The sequence below is a fragment of the Poecilia mexicana genome, unplaced genomic scaffold (assembly GCF_051168715.1).
Source record: "Poecilia mexicana isolate PSO_F unplaced genomic scaffold, ASM5116871v1 scaffold_13, whole genome shotgun sequence".
Classification (NCBI taxonomy): domain Eukaryota; kingdom Metazoa; phylum Chordata; class Actinopteri; order Cyprinodontiformes; family Poeciliidae; genus Poecilia; species Poecilia mexicana.
This window is the reverse complement of record NW_028263382.1, coordinates 3,845,000-3,869,970: the sequence shown is the minus strand read 5'-3', so window position 1 is coordinate 3,869,970 and position 24,971 is coordinate 3,845,000. Positions and strand designations below refer to the sequence as shown.

General features: G+C 38.6%; 1 protein-coding gene across 1 annotated transcript in view; it reads left to right on the top strand.

The window, feature by feature from the left end:
* Window positions 1-24,714, top strand: part of zbtb44 (zinc finger and BTB domain containing 44) — a 56,716-nt gene extending 32,002 nt beyond the window's left edge. Inside the window, exons 2-6 of the mRNA XM_088011488.1 lie at window positions 187-1,291; window positions 5,070-5,154; window positions 9,240-9,391; window positions 10,919-11,219; window positions 18,694-24,714. Of these exons, the coding sequence (XP_087867614.1) occupies window positions 223-1,291; window positions 5,070-5,154; window positions 9,240-9,391; window positions 10,919-11,219; window positions 18,694-19,084 (1,998 nt within the window). The 5' untranslated portion in view covers window positions 187-222 and the 3' untranslated portion in view covers window positions 19,085-24,714. The remainder of the gene's footprint in view (window positions 1-186; window positions 1,292-5,069; window positions 5,155-9,239; window positions 9,392-10,918; window positions 11,220-18,693) is intronic.
* Window positions 24,715-24,971: the final 257 nt, after the last annotated feature.

Sequence of the window (24,971 nt, the reverse complement as noted above, 5' to 3'; positions counted from 1 at the left end):
AATACAGTGATAAAACCGCACGCGGGCGTTCCGGTGCAGGTTAAGGGGTTAAAAAGTGTAAAATTTTAGTTGGTGAAGCCTTTCTATAAATGCATTTGATTTCAGGACATGTTTTAAATAAAGATGGATCCGAGACTTCTTGCATTTTGCATTCTAAAGTGATATGTTTTTGCTGTTTGGTTGCAGGACAGATTTTCTTTATACAGTAAGGAGGACTTCACCATGGGGGTGAAAACCTTCACCCACAGCTCAACCTCCCACAGCCAGGAGATGCTTGACAAGCTGAATGCCTTGCGCAACGAGGGTCACCTCTGTGATGTCACCATCCGGGTCCAGGACAAGCTCTTTCTAGCACACAAGGTGGTCTTGGCATGCTGCAGTGAATTCTTCCGCTCCAAGCTTGTGGGCCGGCCAGAAGACGAGGAAAAGTTTGTGTTGGACCTCCATCACGTGACGATTAGTGGCTTCGCTCCACTTCTGGAATATGCCTACACCTCCACCCTTTCCATCAGCACAGAGAACATCATCGACGTCCTGGCAGCAGCCAGCTACATGCAGATGTTTGCCGTGGCTAGCACATGTTCCGAGTTCATGAAGTCCAGCATCCTGTGGAGCCCAACGAACAACAGCAGCAGCAGCAGCAACATGGCGGTGGATAAGGCACACGAAGCGGCACCTGAGAGCGCTTCGTCACACTGTGCCCTGACGCCGCTGGATGGCAGTGTGTCCCCCGTGTCGTCCGACTGCAGCGTGATGGAGAGGAATGTTCCCATCTGCCGGGAATCCCGACGAAAACGGAAAAGTTTTGTGACAATGGCATCGCCAGAGAGCCCGCTCAAATGCACTACACAGATGGTCACCACCTCCCCTCAGATCCCCAACCCGTCACCCTCGTTTTCGGATGGCCCAGCCCAGCCGATAGAGTCTTCCTTGGCTTTTCCCTGGACGTTCCCCTTCGGCATCGACCGGAGGTTTCACTCAGACAAATCTAAGCTGACGGAGAGCCCCCGCTGTTTGGAGGCAGGTGCCCCCGGGACCTCGGAGGGCGTGGTTGCCCGCCGGCTCAGCGACTTCCTGACGTGCGAGAGCTCCAAAGTGGTGTCATCGCCGGTTGCTACAGAGGAGGAGGACGTGAGGGTGAAGGTAGAGCGACTCAGTGATGAGGAGGTTCAGGAGGCATCGTCCCAACCAGTCAGCGCCTCTCAGAGCTCCATGAGCGACCAGCAGACGGTGCCGGGGAGCGAGCAGGTCCAGGAAGAGCTTCTTATCAGTCCACAGTCCTCTTCTATAGGTGGGCTTCTAGTACCTAGAAACTCCTCCAAAAGGGCAGTATTATGTAATTAACTTTTTTGAGCTTTACATCATATTTTGTTATCCCATCGTCAAAAACATACTTGGAGTGTCGGTTTGATTCTTTCATGCATGTTTGAGAAATCTTTTAGTCTCCTTAGCAACTATTCAGCTGTGTAAAACACCTGGGTTGATCTAGCTCCACCTTCAAAACGCAGCTTCTCCTCTGAGCTGCAGTTTCCAAGCTTCCTAGTTTCTGCTTCACAGAGCACCCCTCCCCTGTTACTCCCCCACTCAGCTCCTTCAGACTAGCCAGCAGCAATTGGCAAACACCTGGTACAACTGCTCATTTGTTGAGCTACTTCTCTCAGCAACACTGGTGAAAATGTTGATAAAGGGTCAACAGAGGAGGCATGTTGTGATGCCTCCTCTGTTGTTTGTTGGACTCCAAATTTCTTTTTTTCCCCCCATTTTATTTTATTGATTTTCAGAACTTTGTGTAAACAAAAGCAAGCAATAAAAACCACCCATCCCAAATCAACATGGAGCATACATACATCCAGTCTTCATACATAAAATACAGACAATCCCAAATATGATTTAAAGTAGCTTGTCCCCAACCTTTCGAGGACAGCGGAGTTAACACATTTAAGGTAAAAAGTAGTCGGTCCTTATCTCCAAATGATATCATAGCCCAGGGGGGCATTTTGATACTGAAATTTCCCACTCTCATTGAAGGAAGCACTGACGAAAGCCGTGTAACATCCAACACAGGATGTGAAATTCTGTTAAGGTAGCGCTACAAGTCTGCAGTACTTTTTGGCCTAGGAGGAAAGACTTTAGGTGACAGATGGAAGCTGAATCATTTGGGAATAAAATCTGCTTACATGGTAGCAGCTGTTGGTACCTCCTCAACAGGTCTCTGTATTTCATGTCGGTGCACTTTGTGCCGCATCCAAGCTTAGAGGATTGTGGCACGGAGGTGGGACTGAAGCAGAAAAAGCTGCTGTGCAAATAATAAGCAGCAAAGCGGAAATTCTGATCACATGAACACAATCAATGCTGTGTGCATTGTGACGGGCAGAGTGGCAGGTTTATGGATTTGAGATATGGAGCAATTTTTCAACAACAGAAAAAAACAGCACAAAAGTGAGAAAGATCTGAAAGAACTGAGACTCCTCTGTGACTGTGGTGCATCAGACACGTGTTTAACCTCTGAGTGAGCTTTAATTTAGTGCATCATATTCAAAATATTTAAAGGTATTAATGCCTGAATATTAATGTTTGTATTAAATGCCTCTTTAACAATGTTGAGCAGATGTGAATCCAGGAACTTTTTAATGAGGGTCAGTGATGATCTTGGGGTGTTGGTGTAAAATATGCAAACATTAGAGGTCACTACCGCAAATAGATACAAATTGAACCATGTGAGTAAGTTGTCTTAGTACATGCTTCAAAAATGTTCTGCGTGAGACACTTCCACATCCTCCTGTTTGACAGAGGGGACTCAAAAGTTTTCTGTACATCTGTGGATGACTTTTTACTACACTAAACAAGACTAATGATTGTCTTGTTTCACTGACACTTGAAGAAGTTAGTTCAAGTACCCATCGCAGAGTACAAACCAAACCTAAAGACACTTGTAAAAATTAAACACTGTCAGGTGTCCCACTAAACCCTTAGGGACTAACAAAATAACAGTTTCAGCAAGTAATGTGGTATAAAATTGTTGTGTGGCTCGTTACAGTCACAATGAACTCAATTTGGCTCTTAAAGCTGATGTATGTAACTTTTTGAAAACCGTGGACTTGGCCTGAAAATTTGAACAAGCCCCACCCTCTTGCTCTCTGCTGCGTCACGCAGCCCTCCCTCCACAGCCCCTCCCGCACAGAGAAGACTAGCGTGCATGCACAGGATAGTAAACAAGGCTCCACTACGGCGGATAAGCAGCTATAGTATTGGTAGGTATCAACGTATGCTTTACATTTTAAAAATAGTCAGTTCATATTTGAACTGTCAAGCACGATGTAATAATGAGAACCTTAACCTTAACATGACCAAAATCCTAAACATGCATCTATTTGAGCCTTTTTGTGTAATTTTGACCCTGTGGATGAGTACCCAATTAAAGCTATGACCTTTATTGAAGCTGTAGGTTTTTATCAATCCATTCCTGGGGGAAGAATAGTTTAGATGTAGCATTTAAAATCCAGAATAGACATTCATGTTGATGATGAAGGTGTTGCAGTGACTATTATAGTACTGATACATGCTGTATCCTGGGGTGTCCAAAGTGTGGCCAAGGGGCCATTTGTGGCTCTCAAAATGATTTTCTTTGGCCCTTGACCACAGGTGTAGAATAGTAAAAAGTCTTTTTCTTTTTAGGTCCAAATCCTTTTTATATTTTGAATCTTTAATGTTATAGAGATTTCATTAAAAAAAATAAAAGAAAACCTAAAAACCTAATTTTTGCATTTTTAATTTAATTAATTTTGTGACCTGCCAGTAGTTTATAATTTGCCAGTTTTGTCCCCAGGGGCTGTTATAATCAGACTCTGTGTTACTCTGCTTCCGGAGTTTCCTACCCTCCACACTTTTATCAAACAGTCCCAGCAAAATTTACAAGGATTTTCTGTATTGTCATAATGATTGAAACTGGAATCATTTTCCCCTATATGATTAGGTAGCCAGGTGCATCGTTAATAAGCAGGCTCAGTTCTTTATAAGGGATGCCCCGTAAAGGCATAGACCAATCTAAGCTAAGCTCATCTGATATTACCCCCTCTACATTCACAGACATGATTCATGGCAGAGTTTTATGCATTTACATATATTTGGTTTTATTTAAAAACTCATATTGTATACATATATGCCTTTACATTAATTATACATTAGCTAAGAAATTCTACAATGTATGGAATGTAATTAATATGTACTAGCAAAGTTTAGATAATTAAAGTTGTAAAACAAACAAGATTCTGGTATTTAAACTTTTTCTTTTTCATTGAAGTTATGAGAAGTGAAATGGGAAATCGGATGCAATGTCCTTCACAAGTAGGTGACAGTAAAGTCCCTTTAAGTTGACTCCCACCCGTCTTAAGACGGTATAAGAGGATGTACTTTCCCCAGCACTCATGTCTGTGTGGCAGATAAGCTACTGTGGCTCTGTGGGTAGCGTAGTCATCTTGTGATTGGAAGGTTGTAGGTTTGATTCCAGCTTCCTTCTGTCAATGTGCTTCTGGGAAAGGCACATTAACCTCAAATTGCCTACTGATCTGCATCTCGGTGTATAAATGGGTGAATGTGAGTCTAAACACTGTATAAGTTCAGTCCATTTGCCATCACAGTTGACTGAATGTGAGCGAATAGCATAAATGTGATAAAATGTGGTTTATCGCATAAGCATGTAATTCAAAGAAATATATATATTTTAAATTGCATAGATAACTTGATTGTTATGAAATTAAAACATTGTGCTTTATGTATTTAAAATAAATATACTTATTAAATTAATATAACTTTAATAATACCAAATACATAAACCTAAGGATTATGCAATTAAAATAAATAGGCTTTATTACACTGATGAATATGAATCATGTAAAGTTTATTTGATAGGTTTGCATTAAAATTCTCTACAAAAAAGTTAAATGGAAATTTGTCATAATAAAATTCCATAAATCTCACAGGGTTAAGTATTATGTGAGTGTAAGACATTTTCATATAGTTTTATCATAGTATAGCCTCCATGAATCACTCTGTCCTCTTTCTCCTCCCAGGATCAATGGATGAAGGTGTGTCAGAAAGCCTGCCTTCCATGCAGAGCACCTCTAACGCTGGAGGACACGCAGAGGATGATGAGAGGTACCTTTGTCAGAACTTGCCATGAACGTGTCATAAGTCATAAACAACTTATAGACATGAAGCTCATCACAGCATGTCTGGACCACCCTGTTTAGGTAATTCATCTGGACCTGAGGTGATGCACCCAATCTAACTAGTGGGGTTTCATTTTTTTATTTTTTTATTTATTATTTTTTTTGTCAAATTTGCAAGAGACGTGATTTATTTTATGAGAACTGACTTCCATTCAAGAGGATCATCTGCAAATGTCAGACATAAAACGACTGACTCATGTTGTCATCCTCACCTACCACTTAGTCAAGGGATTTTTTTAAAGGTGTGAAATTGATGGAACTGAGGAAGAATTAGAAGTGCGGACTCCACTTTTTCGAAAGGATTACATGTTTCCACACACCTCCCCTGTATACATACATCCACCTTAAGGTTTTAAGTGGTGGTGAAGGTTGTCAAGCATCTTTTAGCTTCTTGCTTTACCCTCTGGTTACTTTTTTAACCGCATAAAATGATATGTTGGTATATTTTGTTAGTCAAGTAATTGGCGGAATAATGCTTTGTTCTGTTGATCTCAGAATAAGGATCTGAGAAGTTGAACCTGGGTTTGATGTCACACCGGAGGAGATGGCGTTCTGCATTGCATAAGCAAGACTACCTTGGATTTTTTAGTTTGGACAGTGTTGACTGTTCTAGCCGAATGATTGGTAAAGACGACTAACATTAAGCTCCATATGTCAGAGTTATTGGAAATTGATTGATTATGCCTAAAAACAGATGCTGGATGTGGCAGGAATTCAATCAGTTTCACCATAGTTACCAATTTTCCAAAAATCATGAACTATCAAATTAAATATTTCATGGTTTCCCCAGGAAATGAGAAACATCAGGCGCAAATCGTGACACCGCACCTACTGTGGCACTTCTGGTGGCATGTGTCACAGCTGCCACTGTTTTCGGGGCTAGCGGTCAGTGTTGTCAGTGACTTCGGCACCTTCCAAGGGTTTCCGCGACCTCATATTGGCACCTCCCACGCCTCACGGACCGCTCTCGCCTATTTTTGCTGACGAGATTTAGGGCGGCCATCTTAGAGCGGTCGACCGCTCCACTCAGCGTTATATGTTTGACAGGCACAATGACGTATTTGAGCATTTAATCTTTTATAACACGCTGTTTTGTTACTGGAAACCTTATACATACAGCTACATTTATAAACAATTGTATTTTAAAAGTATTTTTTAATTGTATTATACATACTTCAGCATATTTAAATATGCTTAGTGGGGAAAACAATAGAATAGGAATAGAATATTCTTTGGTGACAGCTTCTGTGTCAGATTTAATATGAATTAATTTATAATTAATGAAAACAACAGTGGATCTGGCACAAAGTATTGCATTTCCTCTTAAGTGTTGTGTTCCCTTAAAAAAGCAAATTTGCCCTGGTCTATTTTTTATACAGTCTCAAATTTCAGTTTCCAATAAAGAGCCTCAGTGAAAACATGTTGACACCTGCCATAAGGTGTCACTTGTGCCACGGGCTTCCGGGTAAGGTGCCACTTGTGCCACCTTACCACCGGGTAAGTTGGCACTTAATTCTATTTGTTTGAACTAAAGTTATTCAAATGTTACATTCTATCTGAAACAGACAAGTTGAGGTCACAGCAGCCCGTGGCACCCATGGCCATGGGCTGCTTTGCCGCCTTACTACTGGGTAAGGTGGCACAAGTGGCCATGGGTGCCATGGCTGCTGTGACCTCAACTTGTCTGTTTCAGATAGAATGTAACATTTGAATAACTTTAGTTCAAACAAATAGAAATAAAACTAAAACATAATTCTCATACATATTTAAATATACAGCCGGTGTTCAGACTTAACAGAGAAAGACAACTCCTGCACTGAATCCATGTCAGATGGGACCTCTTCTGCAACAGCTGATAATAGCTACCACTACAACTGACACTAGGTGGCCATGGTATGTCAGTGCTGATTATAATTATTTTCATACAATGACCTTAATATAATGCTATTGATTATTAAACTGGGTAAGTTCACTAATATGGACTTATTAGTTCATATTAGTGACAGTGGCAACATGAGATATAGACAATTCCAGAGTGACATTATGTTCAGCATGGTTCCATGACAGTTCACAGGATGTCATAAGTTATAGTGGGTGCCTGGTCTATTACCTAATAGACCAGGCAGCCACTATAACTTTCAGTGTTTTATTTAAGATAATGCAAAGTTTTTGGAAAACATGTTATCATAATTTTCCAAAAATGCCTGTTAACCAGTTTTAAAGAGTTACTTATTATTATTTAATAAATTTAATCTGCTATTTTTCATTACTTGTCAAGTTCATTACAGATTTGTGTGGCAGACATGAAGGTTGCTTCTCTGTGTTTGTTTCTGGTTCTGTTCATTGTCTTCAAAGTTTCTTATTCAAAGATGAGAGAATGACTAAAATCTGAAAGTATGTACACCTCAAAAACTTTGACAATGTGTGAATCTTAAGCAGCATTAAGAACAAGATTGTTACATATTTTTGGAAATAAAAATTACTTTGGGTTATACTTAAGATGCAAATGATTTTTAAATGAAAATTGTGCTGTTTACATATTATTTTATTTGGCACATATGTTTCAACATTTTTTAAAGTTTATGTCACAAAGTATATGCATAGTAATTGATTTGTCAATATTTATTAGCCATTGCATGTAAATACTTTAAACAGCAATAACATATCATTTAAGTTTTCAATAGCCAAGAACTAAAATATTTGTGTATTATAAAATCCCTCTCTGAAATCATTTGAAGTCTACTGTAAAATTCATGTTTAGTCAACATGTGAATTTACTACATCAGGATCAAATAACTTATTATTCATCCATGAGAAATTATAATCATTACGCTTAAAAATTATTTTTCAAACTTTATTAATTTCTACAATATACGTTTTACACAACTACTACGTATTTCCATCTTGGCCAAAGCCCTATCTGGCAACCCAACGGGGTTCAACAGGCTCCACTGTAATAGTGACACTTAGTGGTAGATTCAATTACTTTGGTCATCTTCCTTCAATTAAATTAAGTCAAAAATATTCAAGGTGTTAAACAGATAATTAACCAATACAATTACCATTGAAATAAAAATTTATAAACAGGCAATATAAGTAACACGTTTTCCAAAAACTGTCATTGCCATCCCCCTAAACATCGGCACCAGTTGTGACAGCTCTGAAACATCCTGGACACCTAATGGCAGCTCTAGTGGAGGCCAGACTCAGCTGTTGCAAAGGTGCCGAAACCAATGGCATCCCGATACCTGCTGTGTATTTGATTAATTCAAAGACGGAAGGAGTCGTCTGGATTATTCAGATGAACTTTAGTGAATAAATGGGATGAACGAATCAAACATGATATACAAAAAGTGTAGGAATTCAGCTAACATAAGTCTTTCTGTGAAAAAAACCCTGAAAAATTCTTTCTTCTTCGTCTGTCTTCAAGTTCTTCTTCCACTAGTTATAAAGCATCATGGGATATGTAGTCCATTTGCCGAAGCCAGTGGCAACCATGGTGGCAATGTCTATGGTGGCAACACTGGCAGCTAGCCCCGAAAACAGTGGCACTTGTGGCGCATAATGACACCTGCTGCAGTAAATATACTAAGCTTGGGGTTAGTGTAGTCCACCAGCTATCTTAAGTTGCAAAAATTTGGCGGTACATGAGCGGCGTCATAATTTGGAAATTATAATAATGTGAGGCCAGCGGGCAGGTTCAGGGATGGCACAATTGGTGTGAACACCCTCGTGCCCAGTTCAATTTGTCAACTATAAACCTAGCTAATAGTCTTTATTGTCGCTGTTACTGCTGAATAACAAACCTATTTAAAATAAATAACACTTAGTGTGGCGGGGAAGTAAAGCCTGGTGGCCCTCCAGGCTTATGATACACTAAGGGAAACCCTGAATATATCATATCAAATGTAGGATTTAACGCCAAAAAGTAAACATAAAAGTACATATAGGTAATGTTCCATGCATCCACCAAATCAAGATTGTCTCTGCTGTTCTTTGTTTCTGTTTTAGGCTGGAAGGTATTCAGTATCCATACCACCTCTATATAAGCCCATCGGCTCGACCTGGCACCAATGGCCCAGACCGGCCTTTTCAATGCCCAACCTGTGGAGTCAGATTCACACGCATTCAAAACCTGAAACAGCATATGCTCATACACTCCGGTAGGTGGGACCAAGTCAAACAAAAGTATTGCAGTATTGATGTTTTGCACGTGAAATCGGGCTCTTCCCCACTCCGCCTTGATGGAAGTCAAAACACTTGAGTGAAGCTGACCACTTAACTTCTGGAAATCAGACAAACATGGTGTCAAACCTTTGTGTTAGGTTTGAGATGGTGTGTGCTGCAAAAATTTTCATTTATGCCACTATCATTTCAAAGATATTAGTAAATGTTTTCATGATGTCCCCTGTGCCAGATCACTTCAAAGTTTCTCCGATTTATTCCTGTCATCACAAATCAAACATGAGGAAGAACCCCACTGAATCTGCAATGTCATGTATTGTATGTTGACGTTTTTATCCCACTGAGAGAAACCGTGTAAACATGCCTGCGTAGATGTTGCAGTCGCTGGTATTGGGTCTGGAAAGTCAATTGTTGGTTCCTTTCCACAGATGAAACGTAAAAAGCCTGTACAGTCGTCCTTGGTCGTATTTTGTGCAGTAAATCCCTCTCACTGACATCTAGTATCCAGCGTTGATATTTCCTTGTGCTCCTCTGGGGTTTTGGAAATGGAATAAAAAAAAACTCCCGTCATATGCTGCTGATCACCATATTCCGACATTTGTTGTGGCTCCCTTTTACACTAATCTCCGCAAATGGGCAAGAAATGTCTTTAATGTTCTGTAAATTGTCTTTAAGCTTCAGTACCCTGAAAGTTTTGACACTATAATTTAGTTATTTTCTAAAAAATGATCTGTGTTTCTATTGTATAGTTTATCATGATATAATGATATATTTACCAACATTGATATTGGTTTTTATTTTCGGTCAGATAAATAAAACTGACATTTACGACCAATATTTATCTCAATATTGTTGCCATTTATTCCTGGGAAGAGGGGAGGACATTGGTCATGTGTTATTTGTTTGGTCATATGTCGGTGACAGTGATGCAGCAAAGGATTGTGGGGACTTGTGACTTTTTGGGTTTTAAGCAGGAGGTGTCAGAAAAGTTACCACAGGGATGACTGGCTGGTGGCGGCCAAGCGTTCATAGCGACGTCGCTTTTTGATCCTTCAATGTCGGCTCTTCCTATCATTGTGAAGCAGAATTCACTAAGCGATGGATTGTTCACCCACTGATAGGGAACGTGAGCTGGGTTTAGACCGTCGTGAGACAGGTTAGTTTGACCCGACTGATGATGTGTCGTTGCTATAGTAAACAACACAGAGGTATTGGCGCAGTCAGCAGGGTGGTCGGTTTTTATTTTCCAAGTATCAAAAGGGTAGTGAAATGTGTGTGTGTATATATAAAATATTAGTATTTCTATCCCTGATGTTTTTATTTTTATTTCGTTTGATGTTTGATAATAAAAGTACAACTGCACCAAGATCTTAAAAGAAAAAAGCTTTAATTAAGTTTGAAAAGACAAAACTGGGAAAAATTGTTGACTGAAGAACCTTTTAGGAGGAACAAGGGAAGAAATTTAAACTGAATTATGTTTTCCTTGTTTTGTCCCGTTCCTCCAGGCATTAAACCTTTCCAGTGTGATCGCTGTGGGAAAAAGTTCACACGGGCCTACTCCCTAAAGATGCATCGGCTGAAGCACGAAGGTAAACGCTGTTTCCGGTGCCAGATTTGTAGCGCCACATTCACGTCCTTCGGTGAATATAAGCACCACATGAGGGTCTCCCGACACATAATCCGCAAGCCGCGGATTTATGAGTGCAAAACATGCGGCGCCATGTTCACCAACTCTGGCAATTTAATTGTACACCTGAGGAGTCTGAACCATGAGGCATCCGAGCTAGCAAACTACTTCCAGAGCAGGTGAGGAGTTTGGGGGCGTTGGCCCCCCTCATTTACTCAGATCTCCCCTGGTTCAGAAAATATCTCCAGTTTACATGCTGATGTCTGAAGTTCATTGGATCGTTGTCCTCATTTGGTTTTGTTTCTGAGATGATAAGTGACTTGAAGTTTTTTGCTTTAACATGTGGAGATTTAATGACTCATTCCAAATCAGGTTTCCTTTTCAAGATGTTAAACCTTCTCATAACTTATTGGAGGCAGAATATTATTTACATCTGAAATTTATGCCACAAAAGGGACGGCTGGAATACTGAATAGCATTTAATGAAAATGTTTTTCTGGTATTGCAGTGATGATGTGAGTGTAATTTTTTTATTGCAAAATGAGTAATTATTATCATCATCGATCATTAAATTTATTTTCATGTGTCCCATAAATGATGCAGTGTTACTTATAAGAAAAAAAAAACATCCTTCTGCAACTGGTTGGACCCACAGTCTAGATCATTCCCAGAAGATTCAGAATTTAATGCTAAATTGCTGCTAAAGATTTTGACAACCAAACAAAAGAATATTAAGGATCAACTATACATCCATCTTTGATTGAGACCAACATTTAAAATGTTTTGGATGATTAAAAGCGATAAATGTATATGGATAAAGAAATCAGTTAATGTCCAAAAACCCATAAAAACTAAAAGGTAGGGTGACTCAGAGAGGAAAAAAAACTTCATGTATCAGATGGTTTTTTTTTTCCATTTTCCTTTTTTTTTCATTTTGTTATATTACACAAAATTCTGTGTACTTTGTTTGGGATTGTATGTGGTAGATCAACATAATATCATACATAATTGCACCGTGAAGATGAAATTTATGTACATTTGCAGTTTGGTTGTATTATTTTTTTAAATTATTATTAAAATCTGCAAAGTGTGACATGGATTTTTACTTAGTCCAATTAACGTAGCTTTGATATTACCATTAAAATCCAGTGCAACCACTTTCCTTTGTAAGTCACCTGGTTATTAAACAGACTCCATATTTGTTTCTTTTTAACTAGCCAATATCTATATCCAAAGTAAGTGTTGCTGTTATGACTGATAACAATAATCCAACTATATTTAGTTGGATTCTGACATGAAGTTCCATGCATTCAAGCTTTGGTTGCAAATTACATGTATTGCCAGTTATATATGCTGGTTGTATGGTAGTATTAGCTAGAATGCTAACAACTTAGCATTCTAGGAATTTGTTGCAAGAAAAAAAAAGGAAGCTACTTCCATTACAATACAGGGTTTCCCCCAGAAAACTTGCTAAGCCCGGTGGTCAGGGTGACAAGGCGGTCCACCATGTTTTTGTATGAAAAGATGTGAAGTAGACAGGAAAAGTAAAAATATTACTGGGTAATTATATGTTACAGGAAAACATCGCCAGCAAGACACTACTTAAACCCACAACTAGTCTTAAAAACAACAAATGGAAAAATACAATTAAAATTAATATCAATTATTTGCACTTCTTCAAATACAAATTAGTAAACTGCAATTATAACACATAAGCTGTTAGAGCTGCAGAGATGTTCTTAAGTCAGATTTGAGATTTTCAGATCTTCGTGCGGCCGTGCGCATTAACTCTGGCTGCCTAAGCAGACAAGACATTTGATATGGTTTGTTGCATCGTGTAACTGGAAAAGTACTAAAAAAATAATATAAAACCAGCATGAAGCATGACTACGAGGAGAGCGAGAGCTGAACCTGCATGATGAGTGGTTAGCGCTGGTTCGTTAACCACTAACGAACCAACGTATGTGCCCAACAGGGACCACGTACGTCAACGACAGGGAAGACAGAGCCACACGCTGGGCAGCGTGTTGAGTTGTAAACACTACACATAATGTTTTGTTCACAATTATAAGTCATTCTCACCACTCGCTCAACACGCACCTCGGAAAGCTCTACTACAAGTTATTTGTGTGGTTCACATTGAGCTGCGCAACCAGAGCCAACGCGATGCATTTTAGACTCTTACGTTGATGTGAAGTTTGCCAAATAAAAATAATTCCACACAGGGGGGTGATGTAAATATCCATACAGGTCAGCCTGTGTCTAGTGTAAGCCAAAGCAGGTGGGCGCAAACCATGCTGAGGTGAACTTAAGAGACCAAGCAGCGCAGGCGGCAACATGCAGTTGCGCCAACGGTGTGATTGGTCCGCTCTCCGGCTTTATATGCATAAACTATAAACATATTGTTTAGAAATAAATTTGCTATGCCAGTGAAACGCTCAGAGCAATAGAGACAGTTGCAATCTGGATTAAATTCGTAAAAATAAATAAATTGGATTATTTTTTTTCTAAAAACAAAAACAAGCAACGCTTGTCGTGGCGGGGGGGCTAGTAAAGCATGGTGGGCCACCAGGCTTATAATACACTGGGGTAAACCCTGCAATATTCAGTAGTAATATTGTGGTTGCATGTTTTCCTGATGTCACCCAGAATATTAACCATGCCGCACTTTTCAGATTTTTATTCATTAATAGTTTTTAAAAATGTCCGATTTACTTTCCTCTTATGGTTATGTGGCATTCTGAGTTGAGATAAAACTAGAAAAAAACCAACTTATGGCCAGATAATATAATCTGTCACCAGATAAATTGTTGCTAAGGAGGAAAAAGCTGCAGTATTTAACCCATTTTTAATGCTTATTACCATACAGGTGCTGTAATAACTCTTTTTAAAACCATCAGTTCCTGAGTCTTGTTTTAGGACAATAGTTTTGGATCGCTTAAATCAGTTTTTTGCTGTTCCAGATAAGTCTAATGTTTTTTAGTTGGAATTTAGTTGTTTAGAAAGGTTAATTTTACAATTTAAAGAAATTTTCATTTGCACATCAAACCTCGGCTTGACCCTGATCTGCCATGACAAAAACAAACTGATAACCGTCAATTAATCATGATCACATAAACAACAGTTCTTAATACTGCCTTCTATTAAAACTCAATGATTCATGACAAGATTAAAAACCCAGAAGAGGGATGTAAAAGTGGAGCTCAGGTTTTATGAAAAGGATTTGCACTGAAGACGTATTACACTTTGTTTTCCATTGACTGGTCTGTATATCACCTCACAATTTCCGTCTGCAGCAAGAAAACGAATAGGTTGCTGTGCGTGAAGGAGCTCATCAGTTTCACTTCTTGGTACAGTTTGTTCCCAGAGTATGTAAAATGATGTTAAACCAGGTCCTGCCGATTAAGACATCACACATTTTGCACTTCTACCCAAGACCTTCCCAAACAAAACCATTTAAATAAACTCCAAAGTTCAACTTAGGCTAATTAAATGGTTGATCTGATGAGCGATACAGCATCTGAACTGCTGATTTTCTGATCTTTTGGAATCAGTCAGGCTGGCAGGTTTCCCACTATTATTAGTATTTACTAATTGTGTGAACTTTTCAGAGGGCAGGATATTTTTAATACACTAAATCCATATTTTTTAGCAATACAAGTGGGTTTTACATCACTTGTGTTGTCTTTCAAGAAATAGAAGTGGTTCATTTTCCCCAAAAGTCAAGGTATTCATTTTGATGTCTTCACAAAGAGGACTTATTAAAAATAAACATCAGTTTGCACTCAGTTCTCGGACAGTTTTTGTTTTAAAGAAACAAAAAGTATAATAGTCAGAATACTTCTTTAAGAAGTCAGACGTTTTCTTCTCCCCCTCCCCCAGACTTTTCCACTTCTTAATCAACTCAAGCCCTCACAGGTTGACGGGACTCATATTGACTGCTCAAGTGTTTTATGGTAGAAGGTCTGTGCCTGAGATCATAAGTGTGGAAAATTGTCTGGCTGCTCAGGCAGACTCTTAATTCCCTTTCTACGTCTTCACATAAAAAACAATGTGTTTATTGTGCTGTAGATGCAGATTTTCAGACCCGTCTCAGAGTCAGATGTGTTCAGAACTGAACCATTTCATCTGGATACTTTGCTTTAATATCCAACATCTGATCAGGTATACATGTATAGAGGTGTACATTTTAAACCAGGTGATTGGACTTGTTTGAACTAAACTAGAGATCCAATACTGAGTGCACATTCAGTTGAATCAGATTATGCTGTGATGCTGTTTTACAGACAATTGTGTGTTCATTGAATCTTATTAGGGCTGCACAATATATAGCCAAAACGTTGTAATAACAATGTCAGCGGGTGTAATATTCACATCGCAAAGGACTGTTTAGAGTGCAATAATTGTTGGCAAATATATTCAAGTGTTGTGAATGTGCAGCTTCCATGCTAATGTAATATTTAGGTGTGTGAACAGTTTCATGGCAGCAGAGGATCATACTTGACCTTAATGATGTTTCTCAAAAGCCTAAAGATGACAAAGTAATGGAAAGAAGAAAATAGGCATATTAGCAACAGATATTGTCCTCACGATATTTACTAATATACAGCTCTAACAATAAGAATAACTCAAATTTGGGCAAAACCCATAAATGTAAGTTTCACATAAAGTGGTCAAGTCAGATAATTGTCAGATAAAATGCTATTCAAGTCACCCATTGAAAATTTTTGTATTTTTTTTCAAATGCATTATTTTTCTAACCCTATTTCCATTTAACCCTAAATCTGATCTATAGTAAGAAAAAATAGGTGTTTTGTAAACTTTAAAAGCATTTAGATGAAAATGTCCCAGTGCCATGGGACCAACAAAAAGTTGTAGCATAATCCATATGTGAAACAATATTCCATGTTTTCCAATGAGGCACCAGCTGCTGTGTGTGTTTTTTTTAAAGGGATTTCAAACATGAGAACAATGTTAGGAATTTCTCAAAGGGGCAGCTGTTACACTGAAACTGAGCAAACACAGGCTTTCACATTGTTATTCATGTCTTTGTTAGTCTGGAGCTTCTTGTTCGTGAAAACAGAAGAGTCAACGAAATGGATAGGCCACAACCAAAGTTATTGTAGCAGGTTTTTCCTAACTTCCATTTTAGCATCATTATATTGTTACATTGTGGCTTTAGCTGAGCTTTTAGGTAGAAACCAGCAGTCAGCTGCTGGAAACAAGGCGCTCCTGCTCCTCCAATATCCCAAGCTGTCTAAATATTCTTGGCAAAAGTCAAGTGAATTGGAACGCTTTTGCTTTCTGACCTCCTCTATAATGTTGTGTATTAGTTATACTGCCAAAACCTTAGCAAGGTTAGATAAATGCATTTAATTTGATTATCACTCCAGCTACAGATAATCACTAATAGATTAAAAGTCTATTTATAATATGGCTGCACAACATCACAGTAATATTGTGGCCATAAGTTTACAGCAGAGATGGGCAACATCAAATTGTTTATTATTGTCAGGGTAAAGTATAATGGTGATAAGGATTAATAATCTTGTTATATAAGCACAATCTGTATGGTTTTGTTTGTTAACCCAAAACTCTGACTGGCTGTGGTTTTTGTCATCTCTGAACTGAACAAAGTGTCAAGAAATACTCCACATCAGGCAGGTCTTTATTATATTAATATTATGTTGATTATAAAGTTGTAATGTATTGTCATGTTTTTGGAGTAAATTTACCAGCCCATATGTTGTGCCTGAAATGATCCATTACCAATCCTGTCAAACAGTGTAATCAATGGGCTCTACTGCAACAAAGTCTCTGTGCTCTGATTATGTCTGGTTCACATAGCAACATTTTCTAATTATCAGCCCATTTTTAAAACCTGAAAGACCCACATTTCTGACGCTAAAACATTTAAGGATAATAAGTTTATGTGGTTCTACAGATTTCACTCCCCCACATTCAGCTGTCAGATGGGAAATCTTACAAAACCTCACAGGACCAAACGTGAGTTCAGTGTAAACCAACATGGCCGATTGGGAAGAAGCAACAGCGATAGCTTGTGGACCACGTTTAACAGAGAAAAAACAATACAAAGATGTATGGAACGTCCTCCAGACTTTCAAGTAGCCACGGCAGATATGTTGTCTTTCTTGTATTGTCGATTCTCCTCTTGTGTTTCCATAATTTTTGTTTCTAATTGGCTAAACGTCACATTCAACAAGTTGTGTTGTCGTTTTTCTTAAGGGAAAACGCTGTGATATCGGGATAAGATGATCCAGCATGTTGAATATCCCTGATTTAAACGTGAGCATTCCTGAATGGACCAGATCTGTTAACATTCCACACTCAGCAGGAGGAAGATCTCTTAACATTGCCGTGGTCTTAGGGTGATGCTCGGCAGAAACAGGGGCTGATGGTGGTGGTAAGGGGAGAGGAATGTCCCGTCAGACTGTTGATTCTTGAAACAACACAAAAAAAACTAGTGAACTAGCTGCATGAGGTTAGTGCCACCCTGCCAGAGTGTGGACAGGGTAAAAAACTGGTGGGGTCCAAATGACTTTATTTGAGAAATATTTATTTTGGATGTAAAGACAATACAGTAATAAAAAAACTGTTTGGTTTTTAGAAATTAAAATAAAATATCGTCACATGGATGTCGCCATGTTGTTTACACTGTAATGCATTCGGTGTAAATGACATTCGTCATTGTCTAAGTCCTATTTTGAAAAATAGGACTTAGACAATTTTGCTAAGTCCTAATAGCATAATTGCCTATGTCCAGGAAATCATGCTCTAAGCCTGACGATGGGTTCGATTGCACTAGCTCTGTCCAATGTAAACAGCGATGAGTAACATCTTTAGGCCTTTTCAAATTGAACCAGAGCTCACTGAAATGGCAATGTAGAAATCACAAGAGGCGATGAAGACGAGTAGGACCAAATGGAGGAAGTGGTCGGAGTTGGCTGAAGAAGCTGGTGCTTGCTGCTGCTGCCCTCAGCTTCATAAATGAAACATTGAATGACGCGTAGCTCTGGTCAGTCTGTGTGATCCGCTAAGTAGATCTGTGTCCGGTCTGATCTTTCGTTAGGTAACACCTATTTGGGGTCCAGTCTTCAGTCCAGTGTCAGGTCTGTGGTTTCACATTCAGTTCTGTTGGCAGTAGGTACTGAATGATAAACAACAGCTCAGGTAAAGTTAGCCTTCCTGTGTTTACTCTGTAGTTTCAGGTACAGAACGGACACAAAACACATTATCGACCCAGCAGGTGAAAAAGTGGTGACTTCCTTGGGTGAAAAATATAAGGGAAGATATACAATTTTAGAAGTTATTTTGAGTTTCTATGCATCACAAATAGCAATTTAGTAGTTAATAGGAAAATTACAAAATATTTAGGCTAGCATGTTCAACTTGTTACTTGTGAGACTGCAGGTTAGGATTATCTTAAGAGCCATCCTGATTATCGGGGCATCCTTAAGATTGTCCGAAGAAGGAAAATCTTGCTGTGTGAACCAGGCATTAGAGACTAATTTTCATTAAAACTAACCATCTCATCTACTTTTATTGGCGGAACTTTCCAGATTGCATCTGCTTGTTTGTGCCGAGGTAAGAATGAGAAGACAGCGAGGTCACATGTTCTCTTGGTCCTTTCAGTGATTTCCTCGTGCCCGACTACCTGAGCCAGGTACAGGAGGAGGAGGAGGCACTGGGAGTTCCGTATGAGCTGGAGGAGTCCCAACATCACCCAGTTTACCTGGGCAGCACCTCCACTGTCGCCGCCACCACCACTGCCTCGTCCTCTTCCTCAGTCCAAATGCCAGTCATCTCCCAGGTCTCCTCTTCCACACAGAACTGTGAAAGTTCCTCCGGCTTACTTTCGCCTGAGCCTCTGGACCCCCTGGAAGCCCCAACCTCCAATAAGACGGACGCCGATGAAACGGCAGTCATGACGGAGAATAAGATGAGTGACGGTGTCAGGGGCAGTTCCCCAGAGGAGTTTGGAGAGGAGCAGCCTAAGGAGGTGGCTTCCATTACCATAGAGTGATCCAAGTCTTCTTCCTGCCCCTGATGTTGTATTTTGCACTCAGGTTATATGGGAATATAAGTCTAAATGATCTGAAGACCGAAAGAACTCGGAGATCCACACATGCAGCTCTTATCATGTGGAACCATGGAAACGCTACAGAGTTTTCAAAAGATGCTGTTGATTTAATGGCATCGTTTTACATGCAGAAACTGCAGCACTTCTTCAGATTTCACACTAGTTCATTGGCTGGAGAATCCGGACATCACAGCCTCCTTGCTCCCTGAAAGCCAGCAGTATTTTAGCAGTTTTAACAAGCCTGTTTTGTTTCCCATATGACTTGAATGCAGCGCTGTCTCAAGTCAGTGAAGTGTCAGCCAATTGGAGGTCTGTCCGTTCCAAGCCTTGCTCTACTTTTAGAAAGTGCCTGAGAGTTCACACTTTAGCAAAGTCACGTAGGAGAAATGAAGTGACAAATCAAGTCTTTGCAAACTGAGCTAAAATAGTTATTGTATTACATTTGTAATAGTAATGCTAGTTTGTATGGGCAGAAACTGTGTTACTCATTTGGTGCCGTTGCTATTGGCAAATATTACATGTTAATATTAATCTATCCTGCAATAGCTTGTACTGTACTTCTATATGAATGCTGTGTATGTTGAGTGTTGTTCTATGATGTGTAAGATGTGTGTGTATGTGCATTTCTATGACCAGTATGAACACAGTGCATTTCCTTTTTTAAATGTTTCAAACTTGAACTGTATTCCCTAAAGTTATCTGTGCAGTGGAAACACTTTTTTGACTGGTTCCACAGTTTGACTTGTCAGTGAACACTGTTGTGAAATCCACCTCTGGTTCTACTCAAAAGCAAAATTCTCTGTTTCTACATCAGTTTGCATAAATGTTTTTGGCCCTTAAGTCCAGGGTCAAACAGAAGATGGACAGTTTAACTTCATGGTGTTGTGTGGGATTTTCATGGTGTAAAAAAAATCCTGATATTCACATGGAGAATTAGAACCAAATGTCTGTGATCTGATCAAATTGGTTTTATTGTGAAGGAACAGCAACATCCCTACGACTTTTAAAATAACAGAATATGGATTACTTTATCTGTAACATTCATTCAATGTCACAGTTTCATTTTGATCCATGTTAGCTAGCTTTTGCTAGCTGTTGTGCACTTATTGATCCCAGTAACGAGCTCATACCTATTTCCAGCTGCAGGTATGTATCACCAAGTCCATCCTAAATATGTAATCACTCACTATTTTACCCCAACTGAAGCTCAGCCACTTTTTTTGTCAGTGCTGTTTGCAGTTACTTGATTATCAGTCGGTACATTGCTAATGATGTTAGCATAATGCATTTGAGTAATGGTTCCAATTAGGTAAAACATGACAGGTATTTTTTGTTTGTTTATTTTACCTTAAGCAGAGACAAAAAAAAATGTTTTCAGTAGATCAATTTCACAGTTGCAAGTCTCTGTGCTCTTTGACATTTTATATTTCTGCATTTATGGATTTTTTTCTCTCAAAAATGATCCACTTTCTGTGTGATGAGCAGATAACTCACCATGCAGCAGTTAACAAGTTATCTATTTATAGTCCAACTATAAGTACATGTGGTTTTGAGGCTGCTTTTGGTTTGGATGAGGGCTCAAAAATAAATTTTTCATAAGCTTAAACTGGTCCAATGTGAAAACTTCAGAAATGACTGTGTTATATGTTAATTCATAAGTTAGATTTGAAGATTTCTATGATCAGGAATTTCTTCAAATCAGTGAAGACAGGTAACTAGCAAGATGCAAAGATAAACTAATACACAATGATTACATTTGTAAGAAAATGTTATTCATGGGAAAGAAATGAAAGTGGCACCGGTCAAGAACCTCATTTTAGACACATTATTAGGAACACCTGTGTGGTTCTGCAATCAAATATTGCATCTAAGTTCAAGTAGACTATTTCAACATCAGTCGTCTATTTACAATATGGAAAAAGAGAAGATGTCTTCATTTCCTCCTTGTAGTCTGATGCTTTTGTGGGCAATTAACTGCAGTATGTAGGATTCATTTTTATCATTGCAGCTGCTGGGATTCACTGTAAGCAAGAAGTGATCAGAGCTGTTCTTGCTTTAGGAATAGAGAAGCACTGAGCAGATGAATGTCTCTTATTTGATTTGCAGTTTTTGTTGTCAGATTTCAACCCTCTGAAACAAATTTTTCCTATTTGTTTTTTTCCCTGTAAGAACAGCATTTAGAATCTTGTTTTACTACAAGTCCTGCTGTAAGCGGCCATGTTTATTTTTTTTGTTTTACTTAGAAGAGCTGATTTCTCTGTGAGAGAGAGAGCTGTCACTGTTTAGCTATTTTATTTTAAAACAGAGATTATTCATTTTAAAATGACTTTAGGATCTTATATGGCTTGAGCAGTTAGCATCGTTAAATAGAACAGACCCAACACTGACTGAAATTATAAAAAGGGTTCAAATATTTCTGAATTCAGTATGTTCCATATAATATAACTATGAGTGCCAAATTACAATATATAACTTATGAAATAATTTAAATCTGCCATTAATTTAATAAAACTGGAAATACATGCCTATATAATTAAATATGAATGAATTATATGGGCTTAAATTTAATTGTGTTGAAGATATTGACCTCATAGTCATATAACTAACATAGAAGAAGGTCTTAATTTGTTGCTTGAAGCAGCCAATCAGACGTCGGGGCCTCCAATGAATTCAAATTAAGTTTGTTTTTTTAGGATCCTCAATATCCATTGCTGTAACACTGGCTACCCTTCCTGGGGTCCACATGATTAAAAAAAACATTTATTACAAACACAATTATACACATTCAACATATTATTAGGAACACAGCATATTGATTAATAAATGTACAGTTATAACACTTTATGTAGTAAAATAATTAAACAGGGCTGTTTAAAAAGCTTCAGCATTTGTTACATTTATAACAGATGAAAGAAGTGAGTTCCATGTTTTCGTTCCTCTAAAAACAGCTGGAAGAGAAACAACTTTTTATAGCATGCCTTGCATTAAGATTGTGTAAAATTTGGTTAAATAAAAAATAATTGTATAAAATCAGGCTGCACAGGTGCGCAGTTGGTAGAGCTGTTGCCTTGCAGCAAGAAGGTTCTGGGTTCAATTCCCGGCCCAGAGTCTTTCTGCATGGAGGTTCCATGTTCTCCCTGTGCATGGTGGGTTCTCTCTGGGTACTCTGGTTTCCTCCCACAGTCCAAAACCATGACTGTCAGGTTAATTGGTGTGTCTAAATTCAATTTAAGGCTAAGATGATTGTACATGATTGTTTTGTCTGTTTCTGTGTTGCCCTGGTGACCCGTCCAGGGTGTGCCCTGTCTCTTGCTAACTGACCGCTGGAGATGGGCACCAGCACCCCTCCTAACCCCGCTAGGGACAAGGTTGTAAGATAATGGATGGATCAATATATAAAACAATTGGTATTTTCTAAAAAGCATAAGAGGGTAATGTACCTTATTTTTAAACAAGGGCCACCCTGATGCTTTTTGCATCCTGATAATTGTGCATTTCATCAAGGACAATGTTACATTTTTTTAACTTAAATTTTATATAACTGTTTAGTGCATTGCTTTATTTATTTCCTTTTTGAATAAATTAATTAAATAATTATTTCATAGGTCACTCTCCATAGTCACTGCTTCCTTTGTCTTTAGTGCAACCTGGTAGCTCTTGGGTTTGGTGTGTTCACTGACCAGTGAAAGGTTGGAATTTTGAGTTTCTGACCCTGTGCATCTATTGTGTTTATGGAGCAGCTGGTGCATGCTAATGTGTGGATGTGATTACTGAGTACATAAAGCCGGAGCTGGTTTCATGTTTTATAACAGTTTGTGTTTTTTGGAGTTGCTGTTCTGCTCATGTGGGTCGCGGTGCCTGAGTCTGGAGGAGACGATGACCGCCACGGTGACTCTCCATGAATTCAATGCTACTGACAGTGACTCTGTTTCTCCTCCTTGTTTTGGGATTAGTCCATTCAGTGTAGAACACAGGTGCTCACATACAGGGTTGATTGTAGAGGTTGGCTTCAATAGTGCTGTTACATGGCTACATCCTGAAACCAGTCAAAACTGGTGGTACCTTGTGCCGTCCTCACAGTCCCTTTTTTTGTTGTTTGTTTTAAATGTGCCATTTGCCCTTTATATCCGGGTAGAAATAATTTTTTTAAAAAACGGGACCAAATGTTCTCTGTCTCATTGGGGATTTGCCATGGCAATCAGTTGTTGAACATGATGGAAGAAAAAGATAATCATTCTAAGTAGTTCATGCTGTTCAGCATAGGGGTCCTGCTGTTGTGGCCCTTAAAACACTGTATGATGTTGTGCATTTAAGAGGCTAGCCTTAGTAAATGGACCTATTTTCTCTAGTTGCACAATATTACAATGTAAAAAAAAAAAAAAACTGTTTTCTATCCTCCTTGTATGTCATGCTTTTCAGTTGTTGTGCTTTGTGTCTGTAACATTTTGTTGTTTTAAATGATGAAATGCTGCTGATTGTTGAAACGCAAAAGTGCCCAAAATATTTTTGTGAACCGATGGCGTGCAATAAATGGACTGGTGTTGTTTCAAACTTTCTTTGGAATTTTATATATATATATATATATATATATATATATATATATATATATATATAGTCCAAAGGAATATAAGATTCTTTTTTGTTTCAATCAAATGTGACTGAAAGTGTGCCGCACAAGCAGAAACCCCCTGATTTTTTTTTTTTGATCTGTGAAACAAGGAGCACGGCTGTTGCTGAGCAACTGGTTCTCTTCAGCTCCGAAGCATTTTCTTTTTTGAAAGTTTGCATGTTCATATCGTTCTGTGAAGTGACAGAGAGCATGTGTTGAGTTGGTAGCAAGGCCTTATGACTCTTCAGCCTGTGTAGCTCTGATATGGACAGCATGCCCTCTTTTATTCCTTACATTATCCCTTTTTATGTGCAATGTTTTGAAAATCTCTTGATTACATATAGGACATGCCTTCTCAGTGTACACTTGATGTGGTATACATGCTCCAGTCCATATGGTTTATTTAACAGTAGGGAAATCCAGTAAAAGCTCCACATGATGACATCTATTTTTGGTGACTTTTTTTGTATGCTATTTTAAGGCATCTTTGGATATTCTTGTTAAATGTGAATGGGTCACTTTAGTCTTTGTATGTATGGGAGGACCTTGGTAGTCTTCTTTTTGTGACTGTCCACAGTGTTAGTATATATATTAATATATAAATGTACAGTATATACACTCATACTATGTTGGATATTCTTTATGCAGTAACTACTTGGTTTCAACCTGCTTTCTCACAGATGTTGTGTTTTGCGTCTTTGATACCGTATTTCAACAATGTTTTGGAGAACCTGTACACAGATGTTTCAGCTAATTCTAGACTGTATTAAGTGTTTTAACTGGATCATATTCCATAGTTGGCAGTGAGAAAATCTAGCAAGGGCACTCTTTATGTAAGAGTTTATGGTTGCTTCAAATTTTTGCTATTGTTCTGGCTTTGCAGTCTTGTTCTTATTAAAAAAAAGAGCTGGTTTTGTATATGTATAACATGTAAATAAAATGACCAGAGTCAGAATAAAAAAAATCTGTTTCCATGAAGATTTCTTTAGGCTTTAAGTGTTAAGTGTCTTTTATTTATATGTATTAAATATGCCTAAGTTTTGTCACATGCTCAACTATGTATTACTTTTTCTGGTGGCATTTTCTGTAAGGCAAAAGTTTGAGTCATCCTCATACTTTTTATGACTTGAGGCGGTTGAAGCTACTGCTAACTCACTGCATACATACCCTTGCTATTTAGTCAGCTAGCACTTTTGCGGCTATCATTGGTAAGTGCTAAGT